This window comes from Anas platyrhynchos, chromosome 1, assembly GCF_047663525.1.
Source record: "Anas platyrhynchos isolate ZD024472 breed Pekin duck chromosome 1, IASCAAS_PekinDuck_T2T, whole genome shotgun sequence".
NCBI classification, from domain to species: domain Eukaryota; kingdom Metazoa; phylum Chordata; class Aves; order Anseriformes; family Anatidae; genus Anas; species Anas platyrhynchos.
Genome location: NC_092587.1, coordinates 1,291,646 through 1,309,516, shown reverse-complemented (window position 1 = coordinate 1,309,516; position 17,871 = coordinate 1,291,646). Strand labels below are relative to the sequence as shown.

The 17,871-nt window shown below is 53.1% G+C and overlaps 1 protein-coding gene across 2 annotated transcripts; it reads left to right on the top strand.

Moving 5' to 3' along the window:
• The first annotated feature begins 4,598 nt into the window (after positions 1-4,598).
• Positions 4,599-17,109, top strand: CALU (calumenin). Of its 2 annotated transcripts, none has more exons than XM_072037628.1 (7): positions 4,599-4,734; positions 6,673-6,899; positions 11,829-12,022; positions 13,996-14,162; positions 14,274-14,334; positions 15,665-15,864; positions 15,954-17,109. In XM_072037628.1, exons 2-7 carry the CDS (start codon positions 6,679-6,681, stop codon positions 16,056-16,058), a joined length of 948 nt encoding a protein of 315 aa, XP_071893729.1. In that variant the 5' UTR covers positions 4,599-4,734; positions 6,673-6,678; the 3' UTR covers positions 16,059-17,109. The 2 variants fall into 2 exon arrangements, with proteins under 2 accessions (XP_071893729.1, XP_071893703.1); XM_072037602.1 differs by lacking the exon at positions 11,829-12,022 and adding an exon at positions 11,552-11,745.
• The last annotated feature ends 762 nt before the right edge of the window (positions 17,110-17,871 follow it).

Genomic DNA, 17,871 nt, shown 5'->3' with positions numbered 1-17,871 from the left:
TCACCGTTCTCGTTATTATTTTTATCATGATCTTCATCATCTTCCTCACCCTCGTTATCTCTCATTATCGTTATCACCATCCTCCTCCTCGTCCCCACTCCCATAACTGATACCGTTATTTTTTATTGATGATTGCCACCATCAGCATCCTTATCATTCTCGTTATCGTTATCCCCTCCTCCTCCTCCTCACCAGTACCATTCCCATCCTCACCCTTCTCCTTCCCACCATTATCACTAAATCCCCATCTTCTTCATCGCCCTCCCCATCCCCACCCTCATGAGTTTTATTATATTCATGATATTAATTAATAATGTCACGGTGTTGCCATCCTCACCCTCATTTATTTATTTATTATCCTAATTTCTCACGATCAGTACATCATCACCATCCTCATCCTCATTATTACTGTTATATTATCACCACCCTCCCCCCCGCTATTATTTCTGTTATCATATTATTATTATTATTATTATTATTATTATTATTATTATTATTATTATTATTATTATTATTATTATTATTATTATTATTATTATTATCATCATCATCATCTTCATCTTCATCTTCATCTTCATCTTCATCATCATTATATTATTATCACTATCATCATTATTATATTATTATTATCATTTTTATTATCATTTCATTTTTACTATTTTTATTATCATTTTATTATTTCTATTATTTTTATTATTATATTATATTATATTATATTATATTATATTATATTATATTATATTATATTATATTATATTATATTATATTATAATATTATATTATATTATATTATATTATATTATATTATATTATATTATATTATATTATATTATATTATATTATTATACTATATTATCACCACCCCCACCTCCCCCTGCCCACCCCCACCATCCCCGTGCCCCTCTCCCCCTCCATCCCCCTCCCCACGTCCCCTTCTCCCAGTTTGGGGTCCCACAGCCGTGTCCCCACGGGGCACTCGGTGCCACAAAACGTGTCCCTTGATGCCACACTGTGACTCCTGCCATCCCCCACAGCCCACCCAGGACTCACCCCAAACGGGGGTCCCACAGTGCAGCCCCCCCGGGTGCCCCCATCCCTATGTGTGGGTGACCATGGGGCACCCCACAACCCACACAGGGTGGCTCGAGGCTGGGTTACGGCCACATTTCGGGGGCTCTCCCCTCACCCCAATGGGACACTGGGGGGGGGGGGATTTGGGGGGCACATTCCGGGCGTTCTCCCCCCCCCCAAAAAAAGCGCTGCAGGCCCGCGCCTCCCCCGCGCCGAGCGGCCGTGGCTTTTTATGGGCAGAGCGCGGCTGTTTGCAGCTTCCTGGCCTCTAACATCATCCGCGGCACCCGGCGCGCTGCTGACCCCAGAGACCCTACTGGGCCCCACGAGGAGCAGAATCAGCAGAAATGAGCGATTTTGAACAAAAACGGTGAAAACGGAGTGGAATTGGAGCGACGCCGAACTGGGATTAACCTCAAAACCCCCCCTCAGCAGCGCACCGAGGGAAAGAGGCATCGGGTGGGTTAGGGTGGGTGCCCCCACCCCACAGCCATCCCCGTCCTCATTAGTGAGGACCACCCAGCAAAAATCTCCAATTTTGGCTCAAAATCTGCTTGTGGAGGCCAGATTTCCTTTCAGCCTCCCAAAATTTGGGGTGGCATTCAGCTCCGTAGGAAATGGGAGCTGGGGGAAGCTGTGGGGCCGCAGGGGGCTCGTCCCCGCGCCCCTTTCCAGATAAAATTAGGAGCGAGGGGGGAGGAAACACCCCCAGGGTGAACGGATTAGGAATGCGTTTCGGATCAGAAACCCTGAAATCGGACAATTGGAGGCAGGGCGGGGGGGTTGCACCTCACACTCATGGCGGGCAGGGTGTCAACGTTTTATGGGGCTGCGGGAGGCTGGGAGAATTAAAAAAAAATAATAAAAAAATGATTTATTATTTTTTTTTTTACCCGTGACTCAGCCCCGGGGCTGAGTCATGGGGAAAACCTCGCTGCTGGCACCCCCCGAGGCCTCTCGGTGAGTTTGGGGCCGTTTTGGGGTTGCTGCTCCGTGCGGGACCCCGTTGGGATGTGCTGCAGGTGCCGGGGCTCCTCACTCCTCCGTCCCCGTTTTTTTGGGGCAGGATTTCGTGGAGTGATCCCAGCACTCGGGGGGCTTATCAGGAGCCGGGGGGGCTTATCAGCAGCCGGGCGGTATCAGCTTTTTCCCTTTCCAGCCTTTAAATCCGGTTTTATAACAATGCCAGTGTCTCCGGACCAGAAAGGAAGGGGAAAAAAAGGCAAAAAAAAAAAAACACACAAAAAAAAACAAAAAACAACTTTCCAGTCTCCCTGTGTGTAAAGGAAAGTTTGAAAGCACAAAGGTTATAAAGTTTTTAAGCTGCGCAGGCGGCCCCCACCCTTTCATTCAAAAACAAAATAAAATAAAATAAATCTTTCGTTTAAAAAATCATTTTTTTTTTTTTTTTTAAATAAATCAGTTTTTTCCTGATTTTTAAACTCTGATAAGGGACCCGCCGCACCACACGCCGCCCATGACTGGAAGGAGCGAGGTTGTTTTAACCGCGGTTCTTTCGTTATCTCCTGCTATCAGCCCTACAGAGATTAAAAAAAAAAAAAAGACGAGAAGACAAAGCGCTATTTTTTTTCATTTTTTTAAATTTTTTTTTTTTTTTACACGAGCTGTGAAATGTCAGCTGCGGCATCGCTCCCCCCCGTGACACACACAAAAAAAAAAGGGGGGGAACGGGGCTCGTCTTACTGCAAAGCATCTGCCCGGCGAGAAAAAAAAAGCTTCCCGGAGGGGTACGATTGATTCCTCTGCCCTAATTTAGGCATTTACTCCGGGATTGGAGGGGGGGGATGAATCACCCCCCTGGAAATTGCCTATTTCTTTCCAGTGACTCCAGCGGGGGAGTCTAGACGGCCGGCGCAGATGTGGACACGTGCACCTCACCCGCCGGGATCGCGCCCTGACCTCAGCCATGGCGGTTTTTTTTTTTGGCCGGGGCCAAAAAAACGTTATCATGATGTGTCATGATACGCTGAGGCGGCGAGGGATTAAATAGTAACATGATGCCGCTCAGAGTAAAATGGTTGAAAATGGATCGGGCTCGGGTAACGCGCCGCATTCCCTGCCGGTGGCATCACCCCGCGCTAACATCACGCAGCGTTTTTAGTCCCAAACGTGTCAAAATTGTCTCGGCGTGACTATTTTGCCACGGCACGGGCTGGTGACTTGCAGAAAATAAACTCCACCATCGTTAGGATTGTAAATTTGGTGTGTTTATTCAGCATGGGGGGAGCCCCGCCGACGGCGCGCCCGCCCGCCGCGGCAACTTGCCATGGTTATATGCAGAAAGGAGTCACGTCCGCGTGAAGTTTGACAATACGGCCATAAATATGCATGACCTGTCCCCGAATTTGTATTAAAATTAGTTTCAGGAGTCATTTCCATCAGCCTGGCTCCTGGCGGGGGGGTGATGAAGGCTGGGGGCTCTTCCTCATCACCACCCATTGACCTCTTGACTCCGTCACGCTCTTACCAAGGGACTGACCTTAATTAATTAAAGTAAGAAGTTTTGGGACTCTTACCGAGGGACTGAGCTTGGTAAGAGTCCCAAAACTTCTTACTTTAATTAATTTGCACAATCGTTTAGCCAAGACAGGGAGCGTCCGCTGCTTTGTGGAATGGGGTGGGGATGCTTTGGGGACGCCTGACACTTTGGGGTGGGGAACATCCCAAAATTTGTAGGATGGGGAGCATTCCCCACATTTTGGGATGGATGACAGCTCCTGGTTTTTGGGTGGGGAGCATCCTCTACGTTTTAGGCTGGGTAAAATCCCCTTTTTTGTCTGACAGGGAGCATCCTCCTCAGCTCCATCTGCTGAGATTCTCCTCACTCTTAGCTGGACTTGGGTGATCTATGACATCTGACCCTACCCCACCAGTTCCATCACCGTGTAATTTTGGCGTTTTAGGGGATTTCGGGTTATAAACTTTGGAGAAGCCACATATTGGTGACAGACCTCGCCCCGTGAGGCGGGCGGGCGCCATCTTGGCCATCGCCTCCCCTCACCCCACAGGCACTGCCCGGGCTGTGAGGGGACAAAACGCCCTCAGAACGCCTCCGCCACCCCACTGCCAGAGCGCTGGCGGCCATAAACACCTCATCGGGGCGAGAAAGGCTGAAAAAAGGCAACAGCGGCGCCCCCAAAGCCCCCTCAGCGCCCCTCAAAATGGCGCCGCCGCCCCCCTCAAAATGGCGCCGCCCTGGCGGCCGCCGCCTGCCTCTTCCCGCCCTTTCCCACACCACGTGACCACCGCCCCCCCACCCTCAGCCCCTCTCTCTTCCCCCCCTCCCCCCTTCCCTCGCCGCGCCTGCGCAGTGGAGGAGCGGGGCCGGGGTGGGCGTGGCCAGCGGCCGGCGCGCGCTTGAGGACGTGGCGCCTTGCAGCCAATCAGCGCCCGCATCCCGCTCTGGGGGGCGGGGCCTAGCAGTGAGGGGGCGGGGCCGGGAAGAGAAGGCGGAGAGAAGGGCGGGGCTAAACGTGACGGACAGCGAGGCGGACCAATAGCCGCGCCGCGCGTGGAGGCGGCGGGGAAGGAGCGGCGCTCTGATTGGCTGGCGGCCGGGGGGGAAGGCCGAGCGGCGTGGCGCGGCGCCCACTTCCGGTCGGAGGAGCGGGAGGGGAGAGCGGGCGGCGGCGGCACCGGCGGGTAACGGAGGGGGGCGGGGGGGGAACGGGGGGAGGTGGGGGGGGGGGCTGAGGGGGTCGGGGGGGAGGTCACGTGGCGGGGGGGGAGCGGTCACGTGGCGGCGGGGGCCTGGTGACGGCCCCGGGGCCTGGTCCTGGGTCTGGGGCCTGGGGCCTGGCGTTGCCATGGCAACGGGGGGGGGGCCGGTGCTGGTTTTGGGGTAAAATGAGGGGATTTTGGGTGAGGTGAGAGGAGTTTGGGTGAAATGAGAGGGGTTTGGGTGAGATGAGGAGACTTTGGGGTGACATGAGGGGGTTTTGGGTGAGATGAGGGGATTTGGGGTGAAGCGAAGGGATTTTGGGTGAAGTGAGAGGATTTTTGGGTGAAATGAGAGGGGTTTGGGTGAAATGAGAGGGTTATGGGGTGAGATGAGGGGGTTTTGGGGTGAAATGAGGGGGGTTTGGGGTGAGATGAGAGGAGTTTGGGGTGAGATGAAAGGATTTTGGATGAAATGAGGGGGTTTTGGGTGAGACAAGAGGTTTTGGGGTGAATTGAGAGGAGTTTGGGGTGAAATGAGAGGGTTTTCGGGTGAAGTGAGAGCGGTTTTGGGTGAGATGAGAAGATTTGGGGGTGAAATTAGAGGTTTTGGGGTGAAATGAGAGGGTTTGGGGTGAAGTGAGAGACGTTTGGGGTGAAATGAGGGGATTTGGGGTGAAATGAGGGGGTTTGGGGTGAGATGAGAGGATTTGAGGTGAAATGAGGGGAGTTTGGGCTGAGATGAGAGGGTTTTGGGGTGAAATGAGGGGGTTTGGGGTGAAATGAGAGGGGTTTGGAGTTAAATGACAGGGGTTTCGGGTGAGATGAGAGGAGTTTGGGGTGAGATGAGAAGATTTGGGGGTGAAATGAGAGGGGTTTGGGGTGAAATGTGAGGGTTTTGGGGTGAAATGAGAGGGTTATGGGGTGAGATGAGGGGGGTTTGGGGTGAGATGAGAGGATTTGGGGGTGAAGTGAGAGGAGTTTGGGGTGAAATGAGGGGATTTGGGGTGAAATGAGAGGATTTTGGGGTGAAATGAGGGGAGTTTGGGCTGAGATGAGAGGGTTTTGGGGTGAAATGAGGAGGTTTGGGGTGAGATGAGAGGAGTTTGGGGTGAAATGAGGGGATTTGGGGTGAGATGAGGGGGTTTTGGGTGAGATGAGAGGAGTTTGGGGTGAAATGAGGGGATTTTGGGGTGAAATGAGAGGGGTTTGGGGTGAAATGAGAGGAGTTTGGGGTAAATTGAGGGTTTTTTGGGGTGAAATGAGAGGGGCTTGGGGTGAAATGAGAATTTGGGGTGAAATTAAAGACTTTAGGAGATTGTGGGGGTCACCGGGCCTGCCCCAGGGCCCCCTTTTGCTGCCCTGAGGGGGGCCCTGAGCCTCTGCCCCCCCCTCGGTCCATGTGTCCGTCCTCTGCCCCCTCTGTTTGTCTTGGCCGCCCTCGGGCCCGCCTCGGTCACCGGCAAAGTTCAGGGCCTTGGAAGGGAACCGGGGGGGTGGGGGGGCACCAGAGGGGGTGGGGGGGCACCAGAGGGGGGTCTGGGGGCAGGTTCTGCACCCGGGGGGGGGGTCCTCCTGTCCCTAAAGGGGGCTGCTAAAGGATGGAGAAGGGCTTTTGGGGACAGGGCGGTGACATCGGTGCTGGGGGGGGGGCGTCGGAGCAGATTTTGGGGGGGGGCTCTTCCACCCCCTGATGGTTTTGGGACTCATAGGGGCTCATTAGGCACCGCTAATTAGCTAACGAGGCAGGGGACGACCCGGGGGCTCTGTGCCTTCGAGGAAAGCCCCCCCCTTTTACCACAAACCACAAACAGAAGGATTTGGGAAACAATTTTACCACTAATTACGACCCAAAATGAGCTGGGGGTGACCCCAAACACCCCAAACCGCCCCATTAAACCCCCCCTGTGCCCCCCCCCACAGGTCACCATGAGCACCCAGCGGCTCCTCCTGTGCCTGTCCCTCTGGGCCGCCTGCGTGGGGGCCAAACCCACGGAAAAAAAAGAGCGGGTGCACCACGAGCCCCAGCTGAGCGACAAAGTGCACGACGACGCCCAGAGCTTCGACTACGACCACGACGCCTTCCTGGGAGCCGACGAGGCCAAAACTTTCGACCAGCTGACGCCGGAGGAGAGCAAGGAGAGGCTGGGGTAAGGAAAAAAACAAAAAAAAACCAAAAACAACCCCAAAAACGACCCCAAAAAGGAGGATGTGGTGCTGGGAGGAGGTGGACCCCAAATAACGCGGAGTTTGGAGCGCTCGTGGGGGTGCTGAGCTCGTCCTGCTGAGTTTCTCCAAGCTTCTGCACGCCCCTGCCCCAAAAACACCCCCCAAAAAAGCCAGGAAGCCCCCCAGGACCCACAAATTCCTCGTCCATTGCTCCCTGCCCCCAAAAAAAGCCAGGAAGCCCCCCAGGACCCCCAAATTCCTCGTCCATTGCTCCCTGCCCCCAAAAAAGTCAGAGGGAGCCCCCCAGGACCCCCAAATTCCTCGTCCATTGCTCCCTGCCCCCAAAAAAGTCAGAGGGAGCCCCCCAGGACCCCCAAATTCCTCGTCCATTGCTCCCTGCCCCAAAAACACTCCCCAAAAAAAGCTAAGAAGCTCCCCAGGACCCCCAAATTCCCCGTCCATTGCTCCGTGCCCCAAAAAAAGTCAGAGGGAGCCCCCCAGGACCCCCAAATTCCTCGTCCGTTGCTCCCTGCCCCCAAAAAAAGTCAGAGGAAGCCCCCCAGGACCCCCAAATTCCTCGTCCGTTGCTCCCTGCCCCCAAAAAAAGTCAGAGGAAGCCCCCCAGGACCCCCAAATTCCTCGTCCGTTGCTCCCTGCCCCCAAAAAAAGTCAGAGGGAGCCCCCCAGGACCCCCAAATTTCCTCGTCCATTGCTCCCTGCCCCAAAAAAAGTCAGAGGAAGCCCCCCAGGACCCTCAAATTCCTCGTCCATTGCTTCCTGCCCCCAAAAAAAGTCAGAGGAAGCCCCCCAGGACCCTCAAATTCCTCGTCCATTGCTCCCTGCCCCAAAAAAATCCAAAGGAAGCCCCCCAGGACCCCCAAATTCCTCGACCATTGCTCCCTGCCCCCAAAAAAAGTCAGAGGAAGCCCCCCAGGACCCCCAAATTCCTCGTCCATTGCTCCCTGCCCCAAAAACACTCCCCAAAAAAAGCCAAGAAGCTCCCCAGGACCCCCAAATTCCTCGTCCATTGCTCCCTGCCCCAAAAAAACACCAAATTAAACCCCCCAGGACCCCCAAATTCCTCGTCCGTTGCTCCCTGCCCCAAAAAAAGTCAGAGGAAGCCCCCCAGGACCCCCAAATTTCCTCGTCCATTGCTCCCTGCCCCAAAAAAAGTCAGAGGGAGCCTCCCAGGACCCCCAAATTCCTCGTCCGTTGCTCCCTGCCCCCAAAAAAAGTCAGAGGAAGCCCCCCAGGACCCCCAAATTTCCTCGTCCAGTGCTCCCTGCCCCAAAAAAAGTCAGAGGAAGCCCCCCAGGACCCCCAAATTCCTCGTCCGTTGCTCCCTGCCCCCAAAAAAAGTCAGAGGGAGCCCCCCAGGACCCCCAAATTCCTCGTCCATTGCTCCCTGCCCCCAAAAAAAGTCAGAGGGAGCCCCCCAGGACCCCCAAATTCCTCGTCCATTGCTCCCTGCCCCAAAAACACTCCCCCAAAAAAGCCAAGAAGCTCCCCAGGACCCCCAAATTCCTCGTCCATTGCTCCCTGCCCCCAAAAAAGCCAAAAGAAACCCCCCAGGACCCCCAAATTTCCTCGTCCATTGCTCCCTGCCCCAAAAAAAGTCAGAGGGAGCCCCCCAGGACCCCCAAATTCCTCGTCCATTGCTCTCGCTGCGCGCCGCACGTGCCCAGCCCCCCCCCAGCTCCCAAAATCCCAGCGTTTCGTTCCCAATTAACTCTAAAATTAACCTCGGTGCCTCTCCTCCCGCTGCCACCTGCCTCTCCCCGGGCAGCTGCCGCCGCAGTTGTTCCCCCTTTTGGCTCAGGAACCCCCCTGGACCCCCCCCCAAAAAAAAAAAGAGGCCGTTCCCACGTGGGGAAACATCCATCCAACCCCCCCCTGGGCTCCCTCCCTCCGTTTTTTTTTAATTTTTTTTTTTTTGGGGGGGGAGTTTGGGAAGTTTGGGAGCGGGGAATGGTCCCAGGGGGAGGGGCAGGGCCGTGCTGGCTGCCCTCCCCCCCCCTCCACGCCCCCCCCCCCCCCCTTGGCTGTTGTTTTTTGGTAACCCTCCCTCCCTGGCTGAGTTTTCTCTGCTGGAAACGTCGCCAGCGGGGCCCGGCCCGGGGCTGCTCCCAGCTAATTAACAGCAATTAGTTGGGTTTTCTAATCAGGAGCCCTGCCCTGCTCGCCGGGGCGCTCCCCAAAACCCCCCCCCGGGACCCCAAACGGGCGCTCTGCCCCCCTGCTCCTTGCCCCGAAGCCCCCCAGCACGGGCTGTGGGCACCCCCTGTGTGGTTCCCCAGCCCCGTTTGTACAAAAACCTCCCCATTTTTACAAAAAAACCCTATTTTTACAAAAAACCCTCCCCATTTTCACAAAAAGCCTCCCCATTTTCACGAAAAAGCTCCCCGTTTTCACGAAAACCTCCTCCGTTTTCACGAGAAAGCTCCCCCATTTTCTCACAAAACCTTCCCTATTTTCACAAAACCTTCCCTATTTTCACAAAACCTTCCCTATTTTCACGAAATAAACTCCCTATTTTCACAAAAAAAAAAACATTTTCACAAAGCCTCCCCATTTTCACAAAAAGCTCCCCATTTTCACAAAGCCTCCCCATTTTCACAAAAAGCTCCCCATTTTCACAAAAAAAACTATTTTCACAAAAAAAACTCCCCTATTTTCACAAAAAAGCTTCCTATTTTCGCAAAAAAGCTCCCTATTTTCACAAAACCTCCCCTATTTTCATGAAATAAATTCCCTATTTTCACCAAATAAACTCCCTATTTTTACAAAAAAAAAAATATTTTCACAAAAAGCCTCCCCATTTTCACAAAAACCTCCCCTATTTTCACGAAAAAGCTCCCTATTTTCACGAAAAACCTCCCTATTTTCACAAAACCTCCCCTATTTTCACGAAATAAATTCCCTATTTTCACGAAAAACCTCCCCATTTTCACAAAAAAAACCTATTTTCATAAAAAGCCTCCCCATTTTCAAAAAAACTCCCTATTTTCACACAAAACCTCCCTATTTTCACAAAACCTCCCCTATTTTCATGAAATAAATTCCCTATTTTCACGAAATAAACTCCCTATTTTTACAAAAAAAAACTATTTTCACAAAAAGCCTCCCCATTTTCACGAAAAAGCTCCCCATTTTCACAAAAAAAACCTATTTTCACAAAAAAACACCCTATTTTCACAAAACCTCCCAATTTTCATGAAAAAACTCCCAATTTTCACGAAAAAACTCCCAATTTTCATGACCCCCCCCTATTTTCACGAAAAATCTCCCTATTTTCACAAAACCCCTCCCAATTTCCACACTTTGCCCCCCAGGAAGCCCCGAGGGTGCGGGGCTGTGCTCCTTGGGTGCCCCGTGCCTCGATTTCCCCCCGGGGTGCACCGGGGGGTGGGCGCGGGCTGCTTGGTGGCCCCCCCCCGAGGAGCCCCCAAAATTCGGCCGGCACCGTGCCCTGGACCCCTCCAGGAGAATCCCCCCCTGTGGGGTCTCTGGGGGCTGCGAGCTCATAGAGATACCCCAAAAATGGGGAAAAAAGGGCTGGAAAGTGGTTTTATCCCCTTGTTTTTTTTTTTTTTTATTCCTCGGGGTTTTATTCCTTGGGGTCTTATCTCCTTGGGGTTTTATCCCCCTAGGGTTTTATTCCTTGGGGTCTTATCCCCCCAGGTTTTTATTCCTCGGGGTTTTGCCCCCAGGGGTTTTATTCCTCGGGGGTTTATCCCCCCAAGTTTATTCCTTGGGGGTTTTATTCCTTGGGGGTTTATCCCTTGGGGTTTTTATTCCTTGGGGTTTTATTCCTTGGGGTTTTATCCCCTGGGGTTTTATTCCTTGGGGTCTTATCCCCCTGGGGTTTTGTCCCCCAGGGGTCTTACTCCTCTGGGGTTTATTCCTCAGGGGTTTATCCCCTGGGGTTTTTATTCCTCATGGGTTTATTCATTGGGGTTTTGTCCCCCAGGGGTCTTATTCCTCGTGGGTTTATTCCCTGGGGATTTATTCCTCAGGGATTTTATTCCTTGGGGGTTTATCCCCTGGGGTTTTTATTCCTCATGGGTTTATTCCCTGGGGTTTTATTTCTTGGGATTTTTATCCCCCAGGGGTCTTATTCCTCCGGGGTTTATTCCTAGTGGGTTTTATTCCTTGGGGGTTTATCCCCCAGGGGTCTTATTCCTCATGGGTTTTATTCCCTGGGGATTTATTCCTTGGGGTTTTATTCCTTGGGGTTTTGTCCCCCCAAGTTTATTCCTCGTGGGTTTTATTCCTCAGGGGTTTATCCCCTGGGGATTTTATTCCTCGAGGGTTTATTCCTTGGGGATTTATTCCTCAGGGATTTTATTCCTTGGGATTTTATGCCCCAGGGGTCTTACTCCTTGTGGGTTTTATTCCCTGGGGATTTATTCCCCGGGGATTTTATCCCTCGGTGTTTTATCCCCTGGTGTTTTATCCCCCGTGTCTCCCGAGGAGCCCAGCCCCATTTTGGGGTCCGTCATCACAGGAGGTGAGGTCCACACCCCCCCCCCCACATTTTGAGCCCCCGACGGTGGGACCCCCAAAACCTCCCCCCTTTTCCCCCCCTTAACCAGCCGCCGGCTTTTTTTCTCTACGTTCCCCCCCCGTGCAGAAAAATCGTAAGTAAAATAGACGAAGACAAAGACGGCTTCGTCACGGTGGAAGAGCTCAAAGCCTGGATTAAATTTGCCCAAAAACGCTGGATTTACGAGGACGTAGAGCGGCAGTGGAAGGGGCACGACCTCAATGAGGACGGCCTCGTGTCCTGGGAGGAATATAAAAATGCCACCTACGGCTACATCCTAGGTAGGTGGCCCCGCTGGGGAGCACCGCGGCGCCGAGCCGGTGCTTGAAACGCTTTTTTTTTCCCTTTTTTTTTATGTTTTTAGAGTGATTGTAGATAAGATAGACACGGATAAGGATGGGTTGGTGACGGAGGGGGAGCTGCGAGCCTGGCTTAAGCGAGCCCAGAAGAAATCGGTGGCTGAGGGGGTGGAACGGCAGTGGCAGGAGTTCGACCTGAACCAAGATGGATTTATCTCCTGGGATGAGTACAGAAACGTGACTTATGGCACCTACCTCGGTAAGGGACGCTCCATAAAGCAGAGAGCCCCCCGACCCTAAAAAAAAAAAACCCCCCCCTGCACCCCCAGGGTGTGTGGGGAGAGCTCGGCTCCGTCCCTCAGCCTCGTTACGGGGTGAGAAAACCCCTTAAAAAACCCCAAATCCACCCGAGATCGGCAAGGTTTTGGGTCGGGGGTGTCCTCTGCTTTATCGATGCGCTTGGTTGGGTAAAGCTGCCCCCCCCCCACCCCAATCCGGGGACCCCCAACCCCCCCGATCCCTTCCTCAGCCCCCCCAAAAAAAAAAAAAAAGGGGTCGGGACCCCCGCTGCCCCCCCCAGCTCCGGGTTCTGCCCAGCCCTTGGGGTCCTGCCCTCGGAGCTGGGGGATTTTTTTTTTAATTAATTAATTTATTTAGGGGTTGGGGGGATGAGCGGAGCCCCCCCCTCCCCGGGGGGCTCAGGGAGGAGCTGTGCTGGGGAGCTGCCCCCCCCCACCTCGCTGCCCGGACATATATGGCCCGGCAGCACAAAATCAAAGCTCAATTGGCCAAATATTGCCAAAAATAGTCAAATGCAGCACGCTGCCCCCCCCCCCAGCTCATCCATCTTCCCCCGAGCTGCTTCAGCTCACGGAGAGTCCCGAGCTCGCTGTGCTCTGCCTTAAAAATTGGTGCCCCCCCCCCCCAAAAACCCCCACCCCAAAAAAAAAAACCCCTCTGGTTTTGGGAGACCCCCGGTAAAAAAGAGACCTCCTGCGGGGAGGGGGAGCTGGGAGAGGCTTTCTGAGCTCCCAAAAACTCAAAAAAAAAAAAAAAAAAAAAAAGGGGTTGAAGGGCTGAGGGTGTGGGAAACCTAAAAACAATCCCAAAAAGAGAAAGAAATAATAATAATAAAAAAAAATCCCAAAAAGAGAAAGAAAAAGAAAAATAAAAGGAATAAAAGGAGCACGGGCGCTGCTCGCTCCCGCTGCAGGGACGGTTTCTGCCCCCCATCTACCCGAAATCCTCCTCCTCCTCCTCCTCCTGCTGCTGCTTCTCCTCCTCCTCCTGCTTCTTTTCTTCCTCCTCCTCCTCCTCCTCCTCCTCCTCTCCCTGGCAGCAGCCCTGGGAACGCCCGCGCAGGGCTTGACGCGGGGCCAAGGCACGGCCGAGCCCGTCTCAGATCCCTCCCCGTCCTCCAGGACAGCGGGACGGATCCCTACAAACCTCATTTTAGGGCAGAAACCTCTTAAAAAAACCCTTTAAACCAAAAAATCACACATTTAGGTCGCTGCTCAGCACCACAAATTTTGGATCCCGGATCCCAAAACGCTCTCCCTGCCCTTACATCAGGGGGCGAGCTCCGAGCTCCCCCTTCTCCTTTTGGGGCCGTTCCTGCCCCAAACAACTCTCCCCTTTTACCACATCCACCTCGTTTTGCTCCTTTTTCCCCTTTTTCTTCTCTTTTCCCCCCCCCTCAATTTATCACAGCCCCCCCCAGGGGTCCCGTTGGTGGCCCAAGGAGCCCGGCTCGGGGACGCTCCTCGCGGCAGGAGGAGCCGAGGATTAATTGTGCCTTGGTGGGGGGGGGGTGACTGGAAATAAACCCTCCTGCTGGCTATATTTAACCCCCCCTGGCCCCCCCCCAGCTTCCTAATCCCCAGCCTTTTGTCCGGGGCTGTCAGCGGAGCCTCCGCCGGCCTTTTTTTAGCCTGGCTCTCACCTCCCCCCCCCTTTAGTGTTGTCCTCTACCCTTATCCCGGGGGGGCTCAGACAAACAGACAAACCCAGCGCCCTGCCCACCCCCAGCACAGCTCCTCCTTTTGCCCGTTTCCCTCCAAAAACACCCCAAAAAAACAAAACAACAAAAAAAAAACCCACGCTCCGTGGCGCGCAGCACCCTCGCTTGCAGCTCCTCCTCCTCGCAGCTTAGGTTAATTGGTGTGGCGGTTAATTAGCGTGCTTAACGAGCTGGGCTGAAGCTCTCTTTTTTTTTTTTCCCCCCCCCAAAAGATGACCCCGACCCCGACGACGGCTTCAACTACAAGCAGATGATGGTGCGGGACGAGCGGCGTTTTAAGAAGGCCGACAGGGACGGCGACCTGACGGCCACCAAGGAGGAGTTCACCGCCTTCCTGCACCCCGAGGAGTACGACTACATGAAGGACATCGTGGTGCAGGTGGGCTCACACCCCCCCTGGAACCTGGGGGGGCTTCCCCTAAACCCACCCGCCCCACCCCGTTGGCCAAAAACCCCACCCCGGTGCCAAAAACCCCGCTCCGTCTTGCAGGAGACCATGGAGGACATCGATAAGAACGGGGACGGTTTCATCGACCTGGAGGAGTACATCGGTGAGGGGAGGGGGCTCACATTGCACCCGGGGGGGTTTTAGGGGGGGTTTTGGGGTAAAATTCTTCACCAAAAGGGTTGGGAGGCTGCCCAGGGGGTGGTGGAGTCACCCCAACCCTGGGGGTGTTGATAAAAACTCTCAATCTTAAACATTTTAGAGTTATTGGGTTAGTGGAGGATTTGGGGTGGACTCGGTGATTTTGGAGGGTTCTTCCAACCTCGAAATTTTGGGATTCTGGGAGGCTGGGCCCCAGACAGAAGGGAACATCTGCTCCTGCTCCATGCGCCCGCCAACTGCCCGGCCTCCCAGCCCGACAGCTGCTCCAGCACCCGTACCCAAACCGGGGGGGGGAGAGGGCGGAGAGGAGCACACGGCTCCAAAATCAACACAAAAATCAACGCAAAAATCAACTCAACTCAAAAATCAATTCAAAAACCAACTCGAAAATCAAATTAATTCAAAAATCAACTCAGAAATCAACTCAGAAATCAACTCAACTCAGGAATCACTCAAAAATTAACTCAAAAATCAACTCAAAAAACAACTCAACTCAGAAATCAATTAAAAATCACTCAAAAATCAACTCAATTCAAAAATCAATTCAAAAAACAACTCAGAAATCAATTAAAAATCACTCAAAAATCAACTCAAATCAAAAATCAATCAAAAATCAATGCAATAAACAACTCAATTCAAAAATCAACGCAGAAATAATCTCAAAAATCAACTCAACTCAAAAATCAATTCAAAAACCACTCAAAAATTAACTCAAAAATCAACTCAATTCAAAAATCAATGCAATAAACAACTCAGAAATCAATTAAAAAAATCACTCAAAAATCAACTCAATTCAAAAATCAACTCAAAAAACAACTCAATTCAAAAATCAATTCAAAAACCAACTCAAAAATCAACTCAGAAATCAACTCAGAAATCAAAAGTCACTCAAAAATCAACTCAAAAATCAACTCAACCCGAAAATCAGTTAAAAAAATCACTCAAAAAACAACTCAGAAATCAATTCCAAATCACTCAAAAATCAAAGCAAAAATCACTCAAAAATCAACTCAACTCAAAAATCAATTCAAAAACCACTCAAAAAATCAACTAAGAAATCAACTCAATTCAAAAATCAATTCAAAAATCAACTCAAAAAACAACTCAACTCAGAAATCAATTCAAAAATTACTCAAAAATCGACTAAATTCAAAAATCACTCAAAAATCAACTCAAAAATCACCTCAGGGCGAGCCGCCCTCCCCCAGGAGGCTTTTTGGGTTGGGACGCGATGAAATTCGGTGCTCTGACCGCCCCCCCTCTTTGCCCCGCAGGCGACATGTACAGCCACGACGGCGACACCGACGAACCCGAGTGGGTGAAGACGGAGAGGGAGCAATTCGTGGAATTTCGGGACAAAAACCGCGACGGCAAAATGGACAAGGAGGAGACCAAGGACTGGATCCTGCCCTCGGACTACGACCACGCCGAGGCCGAGGCGCGGCACCTGGTCTACGAATCCGACCAGAACAAGGTGAGGACGGCGCCTCCTTTTTTTTTGGGGGGGCTTTTTTTGGTGACACCCCCCCGAGCATCACATTTTGGGTTTTTTTTCACCCCCAGGACGGGAAGCTCACCAAGGAGGAGATCGTGGAGAAATACGACCTGTTCGTGGGGAGCCAGGCCACGGACTTCGGGGAGGCCTTGGTGCGGCACGACGAGTTCTGAGGGGCTGGACGGAGCCCGGAACATAATTTATTTTTTACACTTTTCTGGATTTATCACGAAAAAACATGTTTTTTTGTTTTTTGTTTTTTTTTTCGCTACTGAGACTGTGATTTCAGATTTCAGGCTAGGAGGTGAAAACGGAATCTCTCACCCGTCCTTTTTGTGTTTTTTTTTTGTTTGTTTTTTTGTTTTCTTTTTGTTTTTTTTCTCCTTTTTTTCCCCCAAAGCAGCGGGGGCTCCCTCCTCTCCCCCCCCATTTATTTTTTTTAGGATTTCATTTCAATTTGACCACCCTAATGAACTCCCTTTTTATTTTCTATCAGTCCCACGAAGAACTCGCGGCTCCGAGGGCTTCCCCCCCGCCCTCCCTCCCCCTTTTTTTTTTTTTAATTTTCCCCCCCCCTTCTCATTTTTTACACCCTTTAGCGGGGGAAGGAGGAAACCACCAAAACACCACCAGGAGAGGCAACACCGGGCCCCCCCCGACTCGTGACTGCTCCCCCCACCTCGGGGGGCCACCTTTGTCCTTCTCCTCGCCCCCCCCGGGGCTCTTTTGGGACCCCAAAATCGCCGTGGCTCCTCGCCCCCCCCCTCCTGGCAGCCCTTCAGAGCCCGCCGCCGCCGCTCCAAGTAAGGCAAGCGATCCGGGTGCTGCTCCGGGGGGGGGGGTAGGGGGGTGGGAGGCCTCCCCCCTGCCTCTCCCGCTCCAAGTGCCTTCAGCGGGGCCGTGGGCTTGGGGGGGCGCAGCGTGGAGCCCCCCCCCCGTAAAGATTTGGGGTCGGTTTCCCCCCCCCCCACCCCCCAATTTCCCCTTCCTTGCGGCGGCTCAGCCCCCCGGGGGGGGGGGGCTGCGCGTTGTGTACTCCCCGTCTGCTCTCTCATGTAACCCCCCCCCCAAAATAACACTTTTTGATATATCCCCCACCCCATTTTGACCTGGAGGAAACATCTTCTGTGTCTGGGGGGGGGCTCAGAGCCCTCTGTGCCCCCCCTAAATCCCGGGGACCCCCCCCAAACCCCGGCGGAGCGCCAATAAAAGCGTTTCCATCCAGCCCTCCTGCTCTCTCACCGGGGTTTTTTGGGGGGCGAGGGGGGGTCGTGTGCCCCCACCCCGACCCCTTTTAGCCCCAATCACCCCCTTTTGGCCGGCCCCATAGCGCGGTGGGGTTGTGGGGTGTGGGGTTGGTGCGGTAATTGGGAGGTGGTGGGAGTAGGGGATGGGGAGGGGGCTGGGATAGGGCCGTGGTTACGCTCCTGCCCCATAGATAGAGGGTCTGGGTGACTCCAGCCCCATAGATGGGGGTCACAGTCACGCTTCTGCCCCATAGATAGGGGTTCTGTGTGACCCCAGCCCCATAGATGGGGGCTCAGCACCAATCCTGCCCCACTGATGGGGGTTCTGTGTGACCCCAGCCCCATAGATGGGGGTCACAATCATGTCCCTGCCCCATAGGTAGGGGTTCTTTGTCACTCCAGCCCCATAGATGGGGGCTTGGCACCAATCCTGCCCCACAGATAGGGGTTCTGTGTCATTCCAGCCCCATAGATGGGGGTCACAGTCATGTTCCTGCCCCACTGATGGGGGTTCTGTGTGACCCCAGCCCCATAGATGGGGGCTCAGCACCACTCCTGCCCCACTGATGTGGTCTCTGTGTGACCCCAGCCCCACAGATGGGCTCTCAGCCCCATAGATGTGGGTCAGAGTCACGCTCCTGCCCCATAGATAGGGGTTCTGTGTCACTCCAGCCCCATAGATGGGGGTCACAATCATGTCCCTGCCCCATAGATGAGGTCTCTGTGTGACCCCAGCCCC